The sequence below is a fragment of the Cydia fagiglandana genome, chromosome 6 (assembly GCF_963556715.1).
Source record: "Cydia fagiglandana chromosome 6, ilCydFagi1.1, whole genome shotgun sequence".
NCBI lineage: Eukaryota > Metazoa > Arthropoda > Insecta > Lepidoptera > Tortricidae > Cydia > Cydia fagiglandana.
This window is the reverse complement of record NC_085937.1, coordinates 20,479,617-20,505,398: the sequence shown is the minus strand read 5'-3', so window position 1 is coordinate 20,505,398 and position 25,782 is coordinate 20,479,617. Positions and strand designations below refer to the sequence as shown.

Sequence of the window (25,782 nt, the reverse complement as noted above, 5' to 3'; positions counted from 1 at the left end):
TTAGTAATTAACAAGTGTGGCGCCATTGTATACGTAGAAACTATTATGGCTCGAAAGTTGTAAGCGACATTAAATAGTAAAAATTAAATAAAATTGATCTAAAAAAATTCCATACTAAATGTTTAAGCATTTTACGTCAAAAATGTGACAGTTACGTAGAAAGTGGCGCCCTCAATTTTCCACTATAATTCACGACACGACTGATATAATATAAGTATTCAATTTAATTAAAACAGTGTAAATGAACCATCTAGCGAAAAAATGTCGAACTAAATGAGTATAGAGCAAGGGCATGAATGTTACGGAACAGAAAAGTTTTCACTAGATGGCAGTGCAATGCAGCGACGTGCAGTAAAATAGTGTTTTGTATTGATTTAATTACATAAACCTTACAGTAAACTTAATAATTTTGATAGTATAATATTAAATAATTCCCGTGTTTTTTTATCATGTTTGTTTATGAATTAGGTATTTCGAATTCTAGCAACACTCAACTTCACACATTCACACCAAAGTACCAAATCATTAATACAAGTGGCAGAATTCGGAACTAAAGTTAACGCCCACTTAGGACACCTTGTCACATAGACACTAGCGCCACGGACAATTGCAACAAAGTGGTACTTTTAGAACGATAGCCGTGAATGAGAGAAAAATAATCACTCGTGAGATGTCATCGAGTAGTGACGTACGTCGCTTTTAAAACCACAATACAATTTAAAAGTCGTAAACATTGGTGAATAAAAAATAACCTAAATTATTTGTGTTGTTGTAATACAGTGATATAGGAGCACATTATATAATTCTATTGATTGTTTTGTGTGTAATTGTGTGCGTGCTCTGGAATTGTTTTAAATAATGACTGTTTGCTGAAAAATCGATTGAGAAAAATGTCTTTAAAGGTATGTATCGAGCGTAATTTGTTTTGCTGATTTTAGGTGACCTTGCGTATCGTTTTACTAATATTTCGTTCTTGTTTCACGTGTTGAAACATAATAAAATAACCGCGTGTTATTTGCTTATTTGATTTTGTTCAATGAAATATTTTTCACATTCGGCATTCAAATTTTTTGTGATAATGATAACATTTTCTCAAAGTGAATTCTGTAAGTAAATACCTAGTTAGTATATTTTGTTTGGCTAGCTATGAATAGAGTTAGGTACGATACCTATATATTTTACATTTAGTTTAGAAAGACGAAGCTTATTTATTAATTTACCCTCTTTAATAAAATATTCTGATAGAAATTATTGTTTATTGTCTGGTTTTATGGCATTGAAATAATCTTAGACCCACATAGGTACATTAGGTACCTATTACCTATCTGTAACAGCATGCGTGTATCTAGGTGAAACGTATGTCATACCGTTCAGCCTAGATCTGTTTAGCCTAGGCAGTAGGCGTACAGTACCTGCAACAATTATGTTACTCTTCGAAGGCCGCTAAAATACGTGACACGCTCATATAAGTCATATACAAACAAGATGGTCTCAGATATTTTTGCGGTCTTCGTTGTGTAACATATTATTGCAGGTGACTGTACATGCTCTCGTTTGTGGAAATGCATTTCTGCACCTGTTCGTAAAGAAATACCTAGAGGTACACCTTTACCCCATCAGATTTTTTTTTAAATGAACATTTTTAAACACGGAAACCGAAGACGATGTTTTTGAGTGTACGGAGTGTATGTAAGCAAAATGTGCCCGGTAGTGAAACCGCCAAGTTTTTTGATTGAATGATTTATGCAGGTGCAGGAATGTAATATACTTTTCTACAAGAACAATTAGGTACTTAATGAAATGAAAACATTTAAGATGTCGTAAAATAATCTAGAAACTAAACTATTCTTTTTTTACAAAATATAAAATTAAATTTTAATTTAATAATCCTCATATTCTTATTTCTTCTTATGTTTTCTTTGGGGTGATGGAGCACTAACGTAATAATTGTATTTCCGTTTGAATATTAGATAGTAAATCAGTCGAACGTAAAGCAAATTATCACAAACTATACCAATGGCATATTCCTGTAGGTACATTCAAACCAGTTTGCAGGAGATGTCAAAACTTGTTTGACGTTTGACCCGATATACCTAACTTGCAAATGAATCACAACATGCAAAAAAATTATACACAATAATATTAAGACGAAAAGAAATACTCATTTGAATTAATGTTTATACCTATTTTATACATATAGGTACCTTTAGATTTTAGATATAGGTAACAGAGTCAGAATAATTGCAATTAAAAGTTAATTACGAACATTGCGAGCTACTTTTTCCATATAACAATTGCATATTTAAGGCCACAAGCGATTTGTGCAAGCCTTCTTTGTTTTACTTTTTTTTTGTAGTCGCCATCAGATATATCGGACCTGCCGAGGTGCTCAAAAATATCTGAACACGCACTCTAACGCCTTGAAAATAGAGGCGTGTTCAGATATTTGTGAGCGCCTTGACCGCTCCGATATATCTGATGGCGACTGTACCTACTTACTAGTCTCCACAGAAACACCATCAACGTAAAAATTCTTATGCAACAGCTGCTCTAAATTCTAGAAAGGGTGTTTTTTATAAAACGTTTGCATTTTGAAAAGGGTGGCAAGACCAAGGGCAAAAATACTTGCTTGAAATTGGCAAAACGCTATAAGGGCTTTGAACTTCTAGCCCTTCGTGACCTTTATGTAATTAGCCCGTTGTCTGCTTTATAGCTTTTATTTTTTTAATTCAACCTCTGCTGAAGGGTGTAACTTTTAAATGACTCTTAGGAAAATATGAAGGTTAAGACAATAATGGACGACCGCTTTCTCCCTAAAAACGTAGTCGCCATTTTCTTCCCTGGATATTGACATTAAGGAAAATGTTTCCTCCTTCCTTCCTAATCATGAAAATAATCATGTTAATACATTTCAATTGTCAAGTGTTAATGTCAATTTTAACATACATTTATTTTAAGTCACATTTATAGACCCGCGAATTTATTTTATTACCTTAAGGCAAGGTAAGATAGATCCGTCTATAAATGTGAGTTAAAAATATGTGTTCAAAACGCGAAAGTTATAAATACATTTATTTACATAAAAGATACATACAATAGTACTACTAAAGTAAATGTGTAGTTAAATACAGTGAAACCTGGTTAAGTGGGACCTGGATAAGTGAGAAACCTCTATAGCTGGGACTCATGGTGCGGTCCCGACACTTTAGCACTGAATTACCTCTGTTACTGAGAAAAAACGAACCTCTATAACTGGGATTCGTTATTGTGATTTTATAGTCACATTTACCTCTATAACTGAGACAGAGAGTGTATTTTACCTCTTTTACTGAGACTATATTTATAAGATTACATTTTCCTAATTGTTTTTTGGAATTTTATAGGAAATTGACTTCTGTATCTGAGATAACGTCAATCTATGACCTCTCTAACTTGGACTTCATTGAACAATTTCCGTATTCTTACTAACTCTTTGAAACCCTCGCAACGCTACGCTAGTGATTCAATTTAGAAATCTTTCACTAACTCTTAGTCAATCCACAAATTCCGCATTTGCCTAATTGTGTCTAAACAACTTCAAGTTTGATTTAGTTAATTTATGTAAGTAGTTAAAACTATCGAAACGAAAGCTGAAATTTTGATAAGTAACACGAAAACATTAATTTTCATTTATTAAATTTCTAATACGCATTGAAGTCCATATCAAATTTAATTTAATTTTGAAATATCTATCCTGTGGAGAATCATTCAAAATTAATTCAAAGAAATATTTAAACAGACAAAAAAATATTTAGGGACAAGGATTATTTTACCTTATTTATTTTTAAAGATAATTACTAAATACCCTATTAACCACCTCTATAACTGAAATATACTCTATTCTCACCTCTATTAATGGAACCCTCTGTAAATGAGACAGAAATTTATTTGTACCTGGCTAACTGGGAGCCTGGGTAAGTGGAAAACCTCTTTAAGTGAGACAAATTTGCTCGCCCCTTGAGATCTCACTTATCCAGGTTTCACTGTATTTCAATTTTTTAGTTAGGGGTTCGATAGATTCCTTAATTATGTTTTCCTAGTGTAAAAACCTCGTGTTTACTGTCATCGATGTGAGTAATCCCCAGCCAGTAATCACTCGACTGCAATTTGTAATCATAACCAAAACGATAGTAATAAATCTGAATACAGAGCAGACCAGGGCTAAGTTCGCACATTGCGGGCGTCTTGCTCTGTCACTCTAATTACGCCTTCACTGGAGTAAAAGAGATAGATCCCCCAATTTGCGATTTTCGGTTTTCGCTGTAGCATGTCACATCACATGTCCAGCCAACATGTGCCATGTGTCGGCATTTCGCAGTGAATGGCGGATTTATTTATACACGACCTAGTCTGGAGTGGATTTAGACATTGGCGAACATTTATAGTTTGTTTTAACGCTGTATTGATGAATTTAGCGGAGTTTCAAGGACTTTTGTTTGAGTGTCTTGACCTAAAATGTTATTTAAATTATTGATATTATTTCTTGACTATGTTACTTGTTTTTTATTTAAATTTATAGATTCGGATAGTAAATGATATGGAAATAGGAAAAAACCATAACTAGGAAAACTTTATCTAGACAGATTCGCAGCTAATATGCCTTATAGTTGGTTGTTTTTTGTCAAAAAAGTGCCAAGTGCAAGCGTCATAAAGAAAATAGTGCAACAAGAGAGTATAACCAAATGAAAATAGCTTTTAACCCTCTTAGAATAACCATTAATGGCGTGTATACCTATTAATAGCTCATATTTAATAAAAGCTGACAGGTTACCGCAAATGGTTCAGTTCAGTGGTTCGAAAGCGTCAGGTCACCCCATCCAAGCTTTGTATCGCAAGTACACTTCGCGCTACACCCGATTATAGCCTTATTTGCGAAAAGCTGAAGTGCTATAATCACATATCCGTTTATCAGGACTTACGTCGTTGAGTTTAAACGTTGTTAGTTGTTATTCCCTCCGAATAGTCCGAATATTAAGCGTTGGCATCAAACGTACTATAAATAGGTAATTTTAAATGTTACACAAATCAACATAATCTCACAGTAAACACAGCAAGGTTTTTGCTGTAGGTGCCTACCATGCTACCAGATAACAATAATATATAATATAACTGATAGTTAGATAAATACTTAAATACCCATAGCTAGAAGTAAAGATATATCCATCCGTCGTAATCCTAATCACTCAAATGAATGCCCTTTCCGGCAAAAGTTCCACTAGATTTTTATGTCCCATAGCTTTCGATCTCAAGGTCGCACATATACAGGTTATTCTATGTCGAATGCTTGGTATGCAAAGGGACTATCCTGAGCTATACACGGAGCCACCCCCAACCGGTTTCGCTATGGCGTTAATAAAGAATTGGCGACATCGTGGCTTCGTCGTGGGCTGTTATATATTACGTGCTATCGTAAGCTATATATATATGAAGGGATATTTATATTGGTTCTGTAAAGGTCTTCTTTGTTCTAGAACTGGCTCAGGTATTACTTTTCCGTTGAATAAGTGATTAAACAGAAGGGCCGGCGGGAAATGAAGCTGGAATTTTGCTAATAAGTAAAATGCTTGGCTGTTGTTTTTGCGCAAATATGGCTGCGTTATTATCGTTTGCATTAAAAAAGAGCAACGTAAATATTTGAGCAAATACTGCCGGCATAATAATAATCATAAATCAAGGTACAAGGTAGTATTGTTTTAAATATAAGTCGTTATGACGGATTTAATGCCAGGTATTGTTTTTTTTTCAGGCAACTATGGAAACATTGATAGGCATATATTGAATAATAGATTACACAGTACCTAATTGAGATATCGCATTACAATCACAATAAAATACGTTTATGAAAAGAAAAACTTTGAACGTTGATTTAGAAATTGAATCTATTTCCACTGTCTATTAAAAACAGGAAACGTGCGTTCTTGTAGTTACAAGGAAAATCCATCAGCCGCATAAAGGTATTTAAAAAAAGCTAAGTCAACTGACATTGTCAGTTAATGTCCGACACGACAACAATTAATAGCTTAAAGGCTTAAAGGTTACATTCGGATGGCGACTGCAAATACAACAGCGTTGTTGTTGCTGTGTTATTGCGAGATGGCGATGTTGCTGTCAATATGATTGACAAAATGAGAGATAGAGTGAACGTTCTAATCGCAATAGCAATTCGACAGCGATACATTTTAACAAAGTTATTGACAGTGACATGAGTAACGTTGTTGCAGTCGCCAACCAAATGGAACCTAAAAGGTAATATTTGGATGGCAACTGCGGCGGCACGGCGAACGCTGTCACTGTCAATTTCCTTGATAAAATAAGTGACGTTCGTTGCCGCATTACTGCCGCAATTAGAATATTAACTTCGTTACTGATTTTATCAAAGTGATTGACATGACACCGCCAGTGTTAACGCTGTAGCAGTATCGCTGCTGCAGTCGTTATCCGAATATAACCTGTAGAAAAGTCTAGACTTTAAAGTAGAATTAGTTAGAAACGCATAAAACCTCGAAGTGTCCGGAGAATGTCTGTCGACCTTTAATGACGTTAAAGGGTATTGCGACTGTCTCGATCGGTAGGGTTGTCTCTGTAATATCTTATATTATATTTTTATACAACATTTTTGTTTCTGATACTCTTCTTCTTCCTGGCGTTATCCCGGCATTTTTCCACGGCTCATGGGAGCCTGGGGTCCGCTTGACAACTAATCCCATGATTTGACGTAGGCACTACTTTTTACGAAAGCGACTGCCATCTGACCTTCCAACCCAGAGGGGAAACTAGGCCTTATTGGGATTAGTTCGGTTTTTGTTTCTGATACTATTGCTATCCAAAGTTGATATAAGCTAGTTAGTTGAGTTAGATGTAGTCACACTTAGGGTCGGTTGCACCAAACTGTTCGTATCGTTAAAGAGTTCGCTAAATTTTTATGTATGGAAAGTTTCATAGTAAAGTGCCGGGGCGCGCCGGCTGACGTTGATCAGTCTGTCAAATGTGGTTGGTGCAACTGGCCCTTAGACAGTGACAACTGATGGATCAGAATCATATGCTGTTTATTTAGAGTATAGAACAGTTAAAATTCCATCATTCTTTCACTTTCAGCAGCAGTTCCATTTCACTAAATGATCCTCTCTGAAAACAATATGCCTGTTACTGTAAAAAAATACCCAATTCCCAAATCACAATAGGTGTGATTATAATATTGGAAGGGTTCTCTCGGTTCTTCCAGGACGATAAGACCCCATCATCAGATCCTGACTTAATAGTCATGCCTTCTTGGTAGTATCTAATGATAAAGATAATAGAACCAACTCAACCAACGGTCCGAAGCATTTCAGAAATCAGTCCGACCGCCTTACAAAACTCCTCCCTTGGAAGTCAGTTAAAAACAATAAATGAAGTTTATGGTGTTGACAACCCTAGTACTAGCGATGGCGGCTGTTTCATAACGTCTGGTCTAGACTCTAGACTCCATATCTAGGGAGAGATCTGATTCGCGGAACCGGCAGATGGCAGTGTGTCAGAGATTTACTGCCAAATTAAGGCGACGCGCGAAACTGGTTTTACTACTGGTTCTATCGTCGCTATATTATTAAATCAGTAAATCAATAAACGTCAATATGATAAGACCAATTAAGTTTTCTGATGCGGTTGTCAACATTTTAAACTTAATTCAAACAAAATAAATAAATATGAAATAAAAATAAAAACAAAATAAATAAGAATAAAATAATTTGAAAATTTATTAAGATCATGACTGATTGCAGATTTATAGTACATATAAATATAATTATAGTGTAGTTTATACGTCATAAAAGATGAAACAGAAAACAACATGAAAATCGTAAATAAATACAAATTGAACAAAATACTCAATAGCAGTAAATTGAAATAATCTAAAATTAGAAACATTAACTCGTTCAAAGAAACCGGATGTTTAAAAGCATTTGAAAAATATTGAGAACATTTTAACGCGTTCTAATTGTCCAGTTTCATTCATTCGGTCGTTCGTTTCTCAGAACTTGGCGCAACATTAGTAACACTACAATGGCCTTCTTTTACAAAAAGTACGAGTCGCCATCGGTTATGTCGCGGGCAAGATGCTCATAAATATCTGTAGGTACATGTATTCTAGTGCATTTATATAATAAAAGCGTGTTCGGATATTATATTAATTTATAACCACCCTGGTCGATTTGACAAAATGGCAAACCATATAAAATTCATAGATTTGTCCTTATTAATGGGTTATTAACTTATTATCTTCGAATTGATGCATGATATTTCTTTAAATATAATTTGGTGGTTAGTTATTTAAAACTTGTATTAATCGTATTGTTTTATTTACATATGTATATGCATACAGTCTCAAGGTTTCATGGGTACCTAACGAGGCGGCTCAGAATATAATGATGTACTTACATCATTAACACAGCTTCGGCTTAAGGCCTGAAAAGTGAAAAGTATGGTTAGCCAAAACTGAATAATTTACTATTAATTTTTTATAATGTCCTTTTTTGTTTCATTTAATAGGAATACTTTTAAACCTATTCATTTCGCGGTTTTGGGTAATTGTGTAGTGCCGATCCGCATCTTAGGATGCTGACACTACCCACCATAATAGATCTGTCAATTTACAATCAACATAAATACTTCAATAAACCTAAATATGCAGCATGACATCAGACATGACCTAATCAGTGGGGCTATGATGGCCGAACTTTTATCGTGGCTACTGCATGAACTGATAGACGGTAAAAGTGCAACCATCATATTTGTACTTTTGTATAAAAATAAAATAGCAATTTATGTCGACCTAATATTAAGATAACATTCTTGTCAAGTTTTGAAAATTGTCAAATGAATAATTTTAAACATAATAAAAGTTCATGTATTATCTTTAAGCTACCTATTGCATGATATCGGTTTAGTAAGATTTGGGGTTCATCTCGTGTGCACCAATACCAATAAGTCCTATCGTGTCATATAAATCTTAAACCTTCATTATTTATCACTTATTAGAAACTGACGGCCATGACAATAGCGTCACCATTATACACACACAAACGACACAGTCCACCGCTCATGAAAACGAAAGCTAATTTGACAACGCAGTTGTCAACTGTCAACTGTCAATTATGTGCACGGGTTTAATTGCCTTAATGGTTGCGGTAATCGCGGAAATTCAACACTTCCTTGACGCGTGACGGACGTGATAATAGTGTGAGGCGATTAGTTTTTATTAAAGTAATCCGTGTGTGTATTAATAAGTGAAAATAAAATGTAATTGCTTAGGTCTATACACATGTATTGTCTGGCAAACCGGATCAGACAGTAGAAGAAGGTAGATTTTAAAAATATAGGTTGTAGGCACTTTCAAAACTTGAATTGCGCCTTTTTCTATTGACAGTATCGGTGTTCCAGTTTAAGTATACCTAATTAAGCATTATGCTGAAAACCGCTCAATCAATACATGCTTCTAGCTTTCTCAAAATTGGAATTACAGAGTGGTCGAAAATTACCTGAATAGTTCCAAGAAAAATATGGTACGGTACCGGTACCTTCGTTTCTTTTGTTAGACTTGGCGGAAGCCGGGAGCACTCCCGTGCCCCCAAATATTTACAGGGAGCAGCAAAATTGCATGCACACATCATGAATGGATTCATTTATAAAGTGGCTGCTTGCAATTTTGAGGCTGGGTGTATTTATTAAACAACTTTCTACAATATAATTATAATAATATTTATCTCAAAGATGCGATTTTTTTTAATTTCTATGAAAATAAGACATTTAAAATAATACTTCCACACTCTATGCTATCAAATACGTTGCAGAGTTAGCTAAACAGGGCTACAGTAGGTACCTGTAGTGTAGGTACAAATATATATTCCAAAAATGTTTTTTTTTTTTAAATATAAACACTTATCAAACCAAACGTGTACTCATTTTTTCCTTTAGATTCTTACGTAATACATATAGGGGAGACCGGGATCAGCCTATTCTTATTTTTTCTTACATAGGGGAGGGAGGGGGTCAAAACTGGCAAAAATTGTCTTACGTAATAAATGAATGGCGCCATTGTTTGCTGTCAGTACTTGAACAAGCCGTCTCGTTTACTAAAGTTTGCGTAACTAATTAGTCAATGTTAACTATTCGGTAAACTGAAGTCGTGGGCCTACTTGTCTTTGAAATATAAAACATAAAGCATTACTCTAAGGCAGATATGTTTGAAAAAAAACCGGGCAAGTGCGAGTCGGACTCGCGCACGAAGGGTTCCGTACCATAATGCAAAAAAAAAACAAAAAAAAGCAAAAATAAAAACGGTCACCCATCCAAGTACTGACCCGCCCTCCCGACGTTGCTTAACTTTGGTCAAAAATCACGTTTGTTGTATGGGAGCCCCATTTAAATCTTTATTTTATTCTGTTTTTAGTATTTGTTGCTATAACAACAGAAATACATCATCTGTGAAAATTTCAACTGTCTAGCTATTACGGTTCGTGAGATACAGCCTGGTGACAGACGGACGGACGGACGGACGGACGGACGGACGGACGGACGAACGGACGGACAGCGAAGTCTTAGTAATAGGGTCCCGTTTTACCCTTTGGGTACGGAACCCTAAAAACCAAATAAAACTTTTCTTCTACTTTCAAAACAAAGTTATACGCGCAGTTAGACGGTAAGTTGCATTGTTAAAAAATCATTAAAGTGTTGTTGTTATGGGCTGGTAGAATATAAATTGTTGATGTTTACTGTTCGCACTTTCATATTTTTACATTGCTAATTATATGCATCATGCTGGTTATTTCTCGAAGCTGGAAAACGGACATATACAATTATACACTGACGGCGAGATTCGGGAAATGAATTAGAGATTCACTAGATAAGAAATAGTAAAGATATGTGACATTCCACAGTAAAAGGTACCTTATGGCGGCTGGCGGTAACGTCGCAAAGCGCCGCAATTATATTATTGCGGCATCATAAGGTAACTTTTGCCGTGGAACGTCACATATCTTTACTATTTCATATCTAGTGAATCTCTAATTCATTTTCCGAATCGCGCCGTGTTTCTACCTGTAGGTACCAAGGTACCCCTATACGGTTACCATCAGTTTGTCACTGACATAAACGCCGTCGAGAACGTAATTTACTTTCTATACATCTCGCTCGCACTCGCATATTAGTGCAAACGGGATGTATAGAAAGTAAATTACGTTCTCGACGGCGTTTATGTCAGTGACAAACTGATGGTACCCGTACTAGTGTAAATTTCATTCGATAGCGTGACGTGACGTACGCGTTTGCGTTAAGTGTCATTTTGTATGGGATTTCCAGTTTCCAAAACGACCCGCTTGGCGCTTTACAAAATCCCATACAAAAATAGACATACATATAACGCGAACGCTCGTCACGCTATCGAATGAAATTTACACTAGGGACTAGGGGTACAGATATTTATAGCTATCACTCGATAACTGTTTCTCGACACGTTTTGATTTGCGTCAAACGACAAGTGATAAACAACGTCCTTGACATTACGTTATTATTATGTAAATATGCAAATTGTACGTTATAAATAACTTTATTTGCTGGCATATTGATAATAATTATATTCTCTTCTTCCTTATTTAGCGTTTTCTTTGATAAACGTAGATTCATTTGAGATTTCAGAGTTCTGAGTTAAGCAGATTCACGTTGATGTCGTGAAATGTCATACCTAAATTAAATACTTTATTTATTTATTTTATGTTTTCTACAATTTCTCGAGTATATGCAATCCTTGAATTATTCTACCTTAACTTGTTATTACTTATATCTTTATTTCTTCTCTTAGAATCATTTCCAACGTATATTTCACCTTAGTAGGTAGTAAAGTTAAAGTGCATCTAAACTATCTACTAAAGATAGAAACGCGTAACGAACTAATCTTATAAGCAAAAGGTTATAAACAAGTAATAAAACAAGTAAAGGTTAATTGCTTATACTTGATAATCGGCTTTAGGGAGACCTTTCAAGTTCTAGGATTAGGTAATAACCAAGCGGGGTTAAGAAAATGCAAATGTTATTATATTTAATATACATATGCCACATATTTACGTTTTACGATTAAGCCTGGTAATTTAATTAGCAAATACAATTTCTTAAACAGTACTTGGGTTTTGTTTATTAATTTAATAGTTCATAAGATATGCATCAGTCTGAAATTTGATGTTCAACTTTTTTATTTCAAAATAATGAATTTTCTACTCCTATACTTTTGTATGTACCTTTGTTTTGTTTTACTCAAGTTTGTGGTTACATTATAACGGCCCGAATGGCCCGATATTAACAATATTAATATATTTTAATAATTAATAATCAAACGAACTTACCTGTGAAGTTTGATTACAATTATACGAGTATCCAAATCCAAGACAACAAATATAATTTACAAGCAGCAGTACATGGAATCATGCCGTCCTTGTCACACATTTTAGAGATATAATATTTAAAAAACAATTTCGCGCTGTTCCCCTACCTCACTACGCCATCGTCCCTCTCCATCCCACTCTAACCCCGCTCCTCAGATACCCGTCATTATTTCAGAGTGGATCTTTTTTGTGTTATGAACAGAGACTATTTTATTTTAATTTTCGGGGTTGGGGGGCGGGAATTTGTTGTCTTGGATTTGGATACTCGTATAATTGTAATCAAACTTCACAGGTAAGTTCGTTTGATTATTAATTATACTTTCTATCCAAATCCAAGACAACAAATATAATTTACAAGCAGATGTTCAGAGCCTTGTATCTAAATACAGGTGCGAAAATAAAATGAAATATCGATATGAAATCAGTAAGTTACGTATACCGTTACTGATATGACTGATTTCAGCTGAAGAGATTTACCTGCAAATGTAATTTTATATAAGTATAGCATTGTATATTATAATGATAAGCGTCATTGATTAACGGGTAAAATTAGGTACCTTTTATATTCCTTTTTGGTGAAAGAAAAAAATAATCATAAATAAATTAAACTTTCTTAGTTTTTATTGTAATAATATAACTATAACTTTAAAAAACAACTTCTTAAAATTATGGTTATAACTGTTGTATAATGTAATTTTGCCTTTGCTTATGTAGACCATTGAAAGGTGTGTTCAATCTTTAGTTATATCTCTGAACCAATTTTTATAGCACTTTATACCCATTATATTATTCGAATTTCAATTTAAATTTAACTAAGATATACATTGTTTTAATTTTCAAGATTATAATTACTACAACGGTTTAGGTTGTTTTCTGCCAGACACTATACATAATAAATAAGCTGTTTTTTATCATTTAGATTTTACCAACCACTCACTGGATGTAATTATTTTTTGCGTTATGATTAATCTATGAATGTATGTCTTTTTAAGTATTGACAAGTAGAATAAAATATAACTTTATGACAGTTTACAATGAAGATCCAATACAACAATAAATACCCTCTTCTATACAAAGCCTGTGGGTAAAGGAGATTTTTCTTCATTGTAAGGTTGTCATAGAAATCAAGTTTCTATACATTTAGACTAAGTCCGGACAATGACTAGTAGAAAAGCCTGTAGGTGCTGTTTTGAAACTTATAATTTTTCAAATTTTCAATTATAATTCAGCTTCAAATTATAGATTTATATAGTTGGTCAAACCAATATGTCAGTCAGTAACAGGAAAACTATACTCATCCTTTCCTTTTGGGTGCTAGTACTGGTGTAAGACAAAGATAGTACGATTCTCTCTGTCTTTGATTGAAATGAGACAGTCACATTCTCAAACGATATGTAACTAGCTAAATAATGTATATAGATAGACTACCTTTATTAATAAATAACTCATCTTTCTTTACGTATCTGACCGATGACGACTACACGTGATACAAGTGGCAAGTAAACTTTGGTAGATTGTAGTGTAGGTAGTTAGGTCTTAAATTATGATATATTTGTGTATAAGGCATTTACTTGAAATTTATCATTCAAGGAGTAACTTATAGTAACCTTTTTTAAAAATAACAATTATTCTGTGCAGCGTGCACAGTATTCTTGTGATACACACAATCAACAATAATTATTTAAGCTTTCTAGTGTTACGTAGCATTCAATAGGGTATTATTACATAGGTACTATAAGTATTCAAATAAATTATTTTACACCATGCATAAAATACACAGATTAGAGTTATTGTTAAACACAAGTTCTATTTTATAAATTGGATAGAAATATAACAATACACTCTTTTTGTTTGGGCAGTCGTGTAAAAAGTAGGTGAGTTGACCGTGACGTCACGATCTAATGTTTCATATAAATTCCATGTTAGCAAATCGTTTTGACAGTTCTAAAAAGGTAACTGATTTGTAGTAGTAGTAGTAGTAGTAGTAGTAGGAAAATACCCTATTATAACTGTACAGCAATATAATATGACAACCTAGAGCATTTAAATTAATGACAATATTTAATTTTATTATTGTTGATGGATATCAATCTTTTATTGCGATTGTCAATCTAGCTATTTAGCGATGGCGACTCATGTAACAGGTTACAGCATTTAACTCTGGTTGCATTGTTGTGCAATTGTGCATATTGGTTTTCAGCTAAGGATTCCAGCGTTGATTTCGCGTCGTGGGATATATGCATCAACCACGGTGCAGCCCTTGTTAGTTGCGGCGACGGTCCCCTGAAGTTTAGAGCTGAGATAACCAGTAAGCAAATCGTACCGGATTTGTTACGAGTAGGTAAATCGGGCTCGTTGAGATGCTATATATTTGACTGCAGGACAAAGATGCTGTTTGAAGCTATTTGGAACACATAACTTCGTTATATGTATGTATAATAATGTGAATGTAAAACCGGTTAAAGGGTTATATCTCTTTCCATATATTGTTTACTCGTCATACAGCACTGTTGGTGTACTTAACAGGATTTTAGGCTGCATTAACACCAGTTAAATTGCTTCAACGTAACTAAAATCTCCTTTGTATTTCACATACGTAAAGTCACATCATCACTATTAAAGTGGAGGCAACATAAAGGTCTGGATGCAGACTATGACAAGTACATTACATTGGCATCAACACTGTTACAGTGGAGCACGGTTATATATCTTTGACTCATTTTATAACGATCAAAGCGTCTGCAGAACAAACATACCGAAGAGCGTAAAGACCGAAGAACGAAGTGACTGAAGAACGAAGTGATCGAAGAGCGAAGCGACTGAAGAGCGTATCATCAGAAGAGCGTAGCGACCGAAGAGCGTAGTATCCGAAGAGCGAAGCGACCGAAGAGCGTAGCATCCGAAGAGCGGAGAGACCGAAGAGCGTAGCATCCGAAGAGCGAAGCGGCCAAAGAGCAAAGCGACCGATAAACCAAATGACCGAAGCAATCGAAGAGCGAGTCAGCCATTATTATGTAGTTTTTGATATTATGCAATTATCATCATAAATCTTCAACACAGTAAATGTGGAGTAAGGATAACCTCTTTACTATTAATGAGGAGCAAATTCAACCTCGACGCTGTGAAAGCGGAGCTCTCGACACAATTACTGTGGAGTAAAAATAGCCTCATCACTATTAAAGTGGGGCAAAGTTACCCTCGACGCTGTTAAAGCGGAGTTTTCGACACAATTAATGTGGAGTAAAGATAGCCTCTTCACTATTAAAGTGGGGCAAATTTAGCCTCAACGCTGTTAAAGCGGAGCCCTCGACACAATTGATGTGGAGTAATGATGGCCTCTTCACTATTAAAGTGGGGCAAATTTACCCTCAACGCTGTTAAAGCGGAGTTCTCGACACAATTAATGTGGAGTTAAGATAGCCTCTTCACTATTAAAGTGGGGCAAATATAACCTCAACGCTGTGAAGGCGGAGCTCTCGACACAATGAATGTGGAAAATTTTGCCTCGACTTCTCGTTTGTAACTAAATATTTATCCTATATGAATTTTAATTTATATGTGTTATTTAATGTGCAATATCATAAACTCTCCTTTTGTCATTGACTTTTATTTGGTAACACGGTTTATACCGAGTACTTACCTACCTGTTTGATGATCATCTCGTTGCATAGTATACCTAAGTTTCTAAGTACTCACTCTACGTAAACTACCAAATTCTGAATCCCAGTTGTCATTAGGAGGTTTACTTATATTTCCGATACGATTTACGCATGAGTTTACGATCCTCGACGCTATTGTACTAGCGGAGTATTATTATTTGACATAGTCCATAATATTACACAAATCAAGTCCCAATACTTTGACCATGATTTATTTCATTCTAAAATTACATTGAGTTGATAATATGCGAGTGTATAAAAAGAAATTGATGTTAGCACATTCATGAGGTTTACTTACTCGTACAAAGTGTAAGAGTAAAAACACCAGACACCACTTTATAACAACATTTATTAGGGAATCACAAATATGAGAGTATAGATCTGAAAATAATATGCCAAGACGCTCTCGCGTAAAACCAATCTAAGATGGACGACCACCTCTAGTGATGTGTCATTGTCGGTTATCGTAGTGATGTCAAACACCGATGGATGATCTCGCCGTTCAGCTCGGCCATCTTCTGACCCGACCTACGTCCCGTCAGGTCACTGTTATCAAGGCCGCCACTGAAGACTGCCGCAGCCAACGCAGTCGCAGCAAGCTGGGCCTTCACCAGGTGGCGGTAGCCTCCACCAGTTCATTACTGGTTGGCTTCTCCGTTGAGTTGGCTCCTCAACTGGTGGGAGGCTAACGTGGGACACGTCTCATGCATGTGCATAGGTGCCCTCCGATACAGCACATGTAAACAGTACAAACTCTTATTCACGAAACTCTGTAACATACATGTGAAAAGCCTCAGTTCCTTAATATAACAAGGTGTTATAATTCACCCTAGCGCCATCGATAGGCTTTGCATTAGCATACCACAATGTTGTTCAAAATAATCATGATAAGGTTTCGACGATATATTAATGCGCAAATGGCACAGTTAGACCCTTTGATCACAGGTCCGGCTTGATAGCCATAAAATTATACCGTAATAACCATCACAGTCAAAAGGTCTACTTCTGTAAATACATGAGAAAGATGCAGTTATGATTGGACAGAACTCATGAGCACTCTTTAGCAACATTGTTAATAAATTACATAATCACCCTTAATGGCGACGTAATCAAGTAGGTACTTCATGTCACCGCTTTCTAGCATCGTGACTAATGGCAGATAACCACAGATTTGATTATTGGACAAAAAGAAAACATTACCGTGTTAAAATACCACATGCAGGCTAGAATACCACTGCCCTTGTAGGGGCAACGACCGTAGAAGTCAGCCCTTCACGATAAGGCTGTCACGGAGCCCATTGCACGCACTCGTTCTACTGGGCATTTTGAACAGGCACTACCTGTGCGTCTCAACGTCTACTGGATCCGGAACTGCGCCAGCGATCTCTAGAAGGTATTAGTGCAAGCAACCCTTTCAAGGTAACCTTGAGATCATCAGTCTTAAGGTCATTTAAATATCCTTTTGTAAACAAAGTCTCAAGCCAACCTCTCAAGGTCAACAACAAATAGTACGATATAGATAAAACAGTTATCGGTAGTAGAAATAATGGTCCTCTTAAGGATAATCTCATATCACATACAATGGACCGCCTCTTAAGGCCTACACTGCAGATACCAGGGACAAACTAGCATCTTAAGAATAGTACTATGTTATAAGCAATGGACCGCCTCTTAAGGCCTACACTGCAGAAACCAAAAACAACTAGCCTCTTAAGGTTAGTATTATGTCATCAGCAATGGACCGCCTCTTAAGGCCTACACTGCAGAAACCAAAAACAACTAGCCTCTTAAGGATAGTTAATACTATGACATAATTGTCATCAGCAATGGACCGCCTCTTAAGGCCTACACTGCAGAAACCAAAAACAACTAGCCTCTTAAGGATAGTTAATACTATGACATAATTGTCATCAGCAATGGACCGCCTCTTAAGGCCTACACTGCAGAAACCAAAAACAACTAGCCTCTTAAGGTTAGTTAATACTATGACATAATTGTCATCAGCAATGGACCGCCTCTTAAGGCCTACACTGCAGAAACCAAAAACAACTAGCCTCTTAAGGATAGTTAATACTATGACATAATTGTCATCAGCAATGGACCGCCTCTTAAGGCCTACACTGCAGAAACCAAAAACAACTAGCCTCTTAAGGTTAGTTAATACTATGACATAATTGTCATCAGCAATGGACCGCCTCTTAAGGCCTACACTGCAGAAACCAAAAACAACTAGCCTCTTAAGGATAGTTAATACTATGACATAATTGTCATCAGCAATGGACCGCCTCTTAAGGCCTACACTGCAGAAACCAAAAACAACTAGCCTCTTAAGGTTAGTTAATACTATGACATAATTGTCATCAGCAATGGACCGCCTCTTAAGGCCTACACTGCAGAAACCAAAAACAACTAGCCTCTTAAGGATAGTTAATACTATGACATAATTGTCATCAGCAATGGACCGCCTCTTAAGGCCTACACTGCAGAAACCAAAAACAACTAGCCTCTTAAGGTTAGTATTATGTCATCAGCAATGGACCGCCTCTTAAGGCCTACACTGCAGAAACCAAAAACAACTAGCCTCTTAAGGATAGTATTATGTCATCAGCAATGGGCCGCCTCTTAAGGCCTACACTGCAGAAACCAAAAACAGATAGTGACAAGCAACAGACCGCTCCTTCAAGCCTTTGTTGCGATTACCGGCGCCAGGAACTAGCCTCTTAAGGATAGCATCCCTTGCCAAGACAAAAGTAACAGCCTTTCTTAAAGAGCACACAATAAATAAAGCTCTATAGCAGACATTGAAGCAACCGGTAGAATTATGAACCAGCCTTTAGAGTAAAATGGTTAACAGTGAGGTGGCATAAAATAACATATCGCAAGCATTACCATGGTTACTACAATATTTAATCAAGCACAATGTGTTTATTTTCTAGGTTTTGTCGGCAAACCCGTTAACAAAACACATTAGTATGACAACAGTAACCCAGTTCTAAATCTGGAATAAAACAAAATCACAACTCGGTTCCTAATCCGAGAGTATGTAATATAAATAATAACTCAGTTCTTAATCTGAGTGTTCAATAAAAGTATAACTCAGTCTTAGTCTGAAAATATAGCCAGTTCTTAATCTGAAAACGGTACCTGAAATAACAGCATTTGCCTTCATTAGTCGGCAAACCCGTTAACAAAACACATTAGTATGACAACAGTAACACAGTTCTAAATCTGAAATAAAACAAAGTCACAACTCGGTTCCTAATCCGAGAGTAAGTAATATAAATAAAATAATAACTCAGTTCTCAATCCGAGTGTCTAATAAAATTATATCTCAGTTCTTAATCTGAGAATATACTTGTCGTCAGTTCTTAATCTGAAAACGGTACCTGAAATAGCAGCATTTGGCGTTAATATGGAAAATATAAGATAATAAGCAGTTGCTACTATGCAACCAATGTAAATGATCATGTGCAACTTGGCGTGCCTCTTCCGTGCCCCTAAATAAAGGCCACACTCTTACTATACCACGGTTGAACTACAGTAGACCCTGAACAGAAGTTCATGTTATCGAGGTTCCTCTGTTACCCAGGTTCGCCTTACCGAGGTTTCACAAATTGTATTTTTCAACCATCATGAAAGTGTGTATTGATAATGATCAATCAACCGAATCAATGGCACATATGCTTAAACCATCAAGCTTTCAATCCCAAGACATAGTTGATTTTCTTCAGCTGTATATGTGCATTTTATGTGTAGGTAACTCATCACATCATTCTCCAGGTTAACTTATACCTGCACAAAACTAAATAATTTTGTTAAATGCCATGCAAGCACACATTTTAAGGTAAATGAGTTCATAACATAATAAACCACAGTTTATGCATTTTGCAAAACAATGAAATAGATACTTATAGTGAACCCACACAATTTGTGAAACATTATAATTATTATTGTTTTTTTTTACAACTTCTGATTTATGAAACCCAGAAGCAATAAAAGTGTACTGTTTTATAATGCAAACAGTACCATAACACACTACAAGTTCAGACGAAAACCATTAATAACTTCAAACAGTAACTCATGATGACATGATATCCTTCGGTCAATGTTCAGCAGCAGTGAACGGGTTAAAATAGTTACTTAGAAAGCTTTAACCAAGCTATTTACCTTCGTTTAGTATTCATCCATTTAACATTTAACTGACCGGTACGTTTAGAGTCCAGTAGCAATTGTATGTAAAAGACATGTACATCATGTAGACTGTCAAAGTCTATATTGACTCCTGAAAGAATTCACCTTGCTTACCATTAGCAGCAACCTGCTTTACCAATCATATTCAGCTCAGTAAATAAATATCTAGTTCAATATGTCCATCTCTTTCATAAGATTTAAACCTTGAAAACTCCTGTAATCATACTTCACCGGTGCAAATATTATAAAGTTATGATCAAAACTTCACCAGCAATCAAGTTTTGTTATAAGGAAATGCATCTGAAAAATACTGCTAGAACACAAATGATTATCTTTGTCAATAACTCAAACACTTGACAATGTAATGCCAATAAAATTTTCATTAGTTTGGTAAGTCTGTTTAAATATATGTCTTTGGTACATTTTATAACATGACATTTTGTGAAAAATATTTGCAATGCAAACATAAACCAACATCCCTATGAACAAAACAATCACAACACAACATACTATAAGTTGTATGGAACGGTTGGATAAACATTTTATTCATAATTAATAAGATAATATGTACAGACAGACAGAAATTATCCTTGTTACTTTCCTTGCCATTTTTACTGAGATACTATAGCAGTATGTCTCCAACTTAATATGAATTGCAAGGATGTATGAGGTTATATGAGATATGGAACATCTTTTTTTAAATATTCAGCCTGAGTAGGCTCCGGAAACATGGAGTGACTAAACCTGTCACAGACAATACTAACCAGCTACAAATAGATGTCAATAATTCCTTTTGCTTATTCACAAAGTGCATTTTACCAACCCAGTCCATGTAACACATACTAACCATTAGTATCCATGTAAAACATGAACAATAATTTTATTTCTAAATAAATACCTCATTTTCCATGACATCAGAGATTAGTCACTTATCAACATTTTCTGCATATAATGAATTACTTGAACATAATATAACTGGCATCCATAACCAACTAACTTTGAAATATTATCCATGTCGATTTGGGTTCATTATAGAGGTCTGAGCTCTAATGCCTTCAACGGTATGGTAATTCACTTCAAGAATCATTGCTGTCAAATTTCTGGAAATTACACAACTCAAAAACATACTAACAAAGCATTATTTCAGTTGCAATAAGCATGTTTTACACACACACATATGTGAAACAACAATTCACTTTCCTTACCGGTTTGTGGTTTTGAAAACTTGGAATCTATTTTAATTTGACTGTAAAGGGAAAGTATTAAGTAGCGCTCATTGTTAATTGTGAAAGCATAACATCACCATACACATAGTATCAATCAAGGTAAATTTATATTACCAAAATTGTTTTGTATGACTTTTACTTGAATGTACTTCTCACCGCACACAACCATTAGAAAATGATCATAGCATTGTGTTAATATGTCATGTGTATATAATCACATTATGTTATGTATCTGAAAGCACATGAATCACAAAAATAACACAACATATAAGAGAGGCAGTGAATATTTACCACTTTGGCCCCGGAGCATTCTTAGGTGTTGGATCAACGACTGCTTACCTGAGTCAACTTTAATTCTTACTTTGTAATCCCAAGGATTTATTTTGTTATACATTACACCATACTGTCAGTCTATGTCTTGTAAACTTCTGCTGTGAATATTGTAATCTCCATCATCATCATCTTGGAGTCAGCTGTATTACACTGTCTATATGTATTTTTTTTTAGCCAGACATGTTCATTGATGATGGACAGTAAACTGAAATAGATATCTGAAAGTAAACACAACAAAAGGCAAAGGCGTACGTCGTACGTACGTAAGTACGTCGGCAGCCGACAGTGGTTTAGGAGGTTAGTTAGGTTATCCTTGTAGGTCTTGGACGGTAAGACCTTGTATATTTTAATCCCTAACTGATGAGTGGTGTTGATGCGTTTACTCATTACAATCAGTTTCATTATTTTATATAACGATAACGTTCAATAACAATGAAACAAGAAAGGACTACGCCCGGTTAATTTTGTATTGCCAATTTACGACAAAATATATCGTAGTAGGCGAAAAGGTCACATCGCACTTCTGAAGCTGTAAGAGTAAAAACACCAGACACCACTTTATAACAACATTTATTAGGGAATCACAAATATGAGAGTATAGATCTGAAAATAATATGCCAAGACGCTCTCGCGTAAAACCAATCTAAGATGGACGACCACCTCTAGTGATGTGTCATTGTCGGTTATCGTAGTGATGTCAAACACCGATGGATGATCTCGCCGTTCAAAAGATATACTGTTCACACTTGGTACGCCTCCGTTATACAGTACTGTTGTAGAAAGTAACTGGCTATGTGATGTTAAGCATATAGCATTGGTACTTAATAGTCGATTACTGGCATTAAACACTTTAAACAGTCGGTCAAACTATTCTTCAAGTATCTATTTAATGAAATTTTTTATGTACCTACATATAAAATGTAGGTATCTGTATACCTACAGGTATGAGGATACCTCCTCATAAGATGCTAATTAAACTTATTGTTTAAGTAAAGAATAAGTCTATTTGCACAAAGACACATTTGCTACCGTGCATAGGCACTTAAATATTACCAATCGGCAAGGATTAATATTGTTACCTATCTTTTTTATTACACAGTAGGGTAGATCGGACATGGTAAGAGCCGTTTTCGTGAAACGATTACCTAGTACATATAAATACCTATATAATTTTTATTCAATTCGGATATAGTATGTATACCTAGTACCTACTAGTATACAGTATATAAAATCTGTAGGCGAAAGCATGTCAATATAATATAATAATATGGTGTTCGCAATCGTAAACAATTTACTGAGCGAACATTGCATAGTATGAATGTAAGATATTTTATTCAAAACATGAAATGTTAGTAATATCGTACATATTACTATAATCTTTGGATTTTGTATTAGTCATATAACTGGGTTAAAGATCATTTTGTGATTTATCTATTTATAGCTCCGTACTTATTTCACCCGTAATTATTTTATTCTAAAAAGGAGGTAGTTGTAACAAGTGATTTCGTACGGAAGCAAAGATTACTTACATAGTTGATTTATTACGTAATGAGTTTATAACGCTAAATGAAAATACGATTTCAAATTAAAGATTACTAGCCATGTAAGGTATTGCAAACGAGACTAGACTTGCCGTGCCGAAAAACCATTCATTTTTTGCTCGGCCACGGCGGCCGGCGGTACAAGTAATGTTTTGATTATATAATTATCATTCAGCGCTTAATAGACATATTAAAATTACTCACCCTAACTTCATCAATCGACACACACACAGACATTTTTAGAGGAACACTATTTTGGCGAAAATACGTGTGATTCGGACTAACACAAAAACATGTAATGACGGGTATCTGAGGAGCGGGGTTAGAGTGGGATGGAGAGGGACGATGGCGTAGTGAGGTAGGGGAACAGCGCGAAATTGTTTTTTAAATATTATATCTCTAAAATGTGTGACAAGGACGGCATGATTCCATGTACTGCTGCTTGTAAATTATATTTGTTGTCTTGGATTTGGATAGAAAGTATAATTACTTACTACTTACCTATGTTATGGGTAGTTAATATCTACCTACCGACATACTTAACAATTACGTATTTTATACAGTTGACTTTTAGTATGAAACAATTGTATACAAGTAAGTAGGTTACTACCCAGCATCTGTAAATTTTAAATCATCCGCTTAAAATTTTTTTAAGTGTATTTATTTAGAGATAACGTAGTGTGATGTACCTACTTAATCTTAAGGCATATAGGTACTCGTTAAGGACATACCTAGCTTGTACAGTCATCAGCAATAGTATGTTACACAACTAGGGCCGCAAAAATATGTGAACCGTTCTTATTTGTGGAGCGCAATAAGAGCGCGTCATATATTTTTACGGCCCTAGTTGTGTAAGATACTATTGCTGATGACTGTACCATTGTACCTACCTTGATCTTAATGTAACCACATCTGTGATTCAAATCTCTATGTCAATTGCCATGAGTTATTCTCACGGATTATCTCAGATGTGATGTCACTTAACAGTTGTAACTAGCACAACCACCACTTTATACAAAAACGACTAATTTCAATAGAAATAGTACGGCTGTTAAGTCCTTTTCATATTGAGACGCCGTTATACAAAAAGGACATATGTTAATAGGAACTATTTGGCACTTACGACTTTTTTCTGCTGGTCCTTTAGTTATTGTCGCAGTTCTCCTTCAAGTAAATCCGTGTTAACTGCTGAATAAACACTTGAATATGAAAGACCAGTCTTATAAGTTACTTATAACACATGCTTGATAACATCTTAAGAAAACCGGGCAAGTGCGAGTCGGACTTGCGCACGAAGGGTTCCGTACCATAATGCAAAAAAAAAACAAAAAAGAAGCAAAAAAATACGGTCACCCATCCAAGTACTGACCACTGGACGTTGCTTAACTTTGGTCAAAAATCACGTTTGTTGTATGGGAGCCCCATTTAAATCTTTATTTTATTCTGTTTTTAGTATTTGTTGTTATAGCGGCAACAGAAATACATCATCTGTGAAAATTTCAACTGTCTAGCTATCACGGTTCGTGAGATACAGCGTGGTGACAGACGGACGGACGGACGGACGAAGTCTTAGTAATAGGGTCCCGTTTTACCCTTTGGGTACGGAACCCTAAAAACAGCTTAAAGACCACACCGACGTTTAAAATGCACTGACGAATCGTTTTACGCAATAACATAACAGTGACTTGTTATATTTTGTTTAGGTAAGTAAGTACATAAGTATTTAATGTATGAAACAGCCAAATTTTTCTTTCGCGATTTCGGTGTTGGTCCCATAGTAAAAGTTGCTCAGTATAATCCCAAAACCTTCTTGGCAACGGGAATGCACTTATTTTTTGGCCACCCTGTATTTAAAAGTGATAAAAAAAAAGATACTGAAATATCGATTTTTCGATTTTGATATGCTATACATACAAAATAATGTTTTTCGAATAAAATCTAATCAAACCCGAGGGAACTCCGTCATAGAATTGCATTTTGACAAAAAAGGAACAATATGGAAGTTCATTTTGAATTTATTCAGAAATTACGTAATTCTCAGGTTCCAAACTTAAAAAAAAATACCGATTTGAGAATTCCGTAAAAAATTTACCTAAGTACTTAAATTCCTTACTCAGAGATTGAACCCGAAGTGCTACTTAGCTTTGTTGCAGTCGCCAAAAATGGCGCCGAGTCGAACAACAGCGTCGTCGGCAAATTTTTCAAAACCTCTTACCTCCATTTGAAGGGAATAAGGGATTTTCAACTTTACCCCACAATACATAAAGTTGCAAACGCTCTAACTGTTTTTCAAGATAAGAGGTTTGCGACTTTAGACAATGGCAAAATGCGTCGTCATTGGGAACAAGGAGGGTGTGCATCTCTCCCCCACGTACAAAGGTTT

At 35.4% G+C, this 25,782-nt stretch overlaps 1 protein-coding gene and 1 long non-coding RNA gene across 6 annotated transcripts in view; both read left to right on the top strand.

Annotated features, from left to right (window-relative positions):
• LOC134665459 (uncharacterized) overlaps positions 1 to 25,782 on the top strand; it is a 430,855-nt gene that overhangs the window by 344,960 nt on the left and 60,113 nt on the right. The gene's annotated exons all lie outside the window — the stretch shown is intronic.
• Positions 688 to 25,782, top strand: part of LOC134665433 (ankyrin repeat domain-containing protein 29) — a 71,040-nt gene continuing 45,945 nt past the window's right edge. The window contains exon 1 of the mRNA XM_063522404.1: positions 688 to 902. Within this exon, the coding sequence (XP_063378474.1) occupies positions 891 to 902 (12 nt within the window). The 5' untranslated portion in view covers positions 688 to 890. The remainder of the gene's footprint in view (positions 903 to 25,782) is intronic.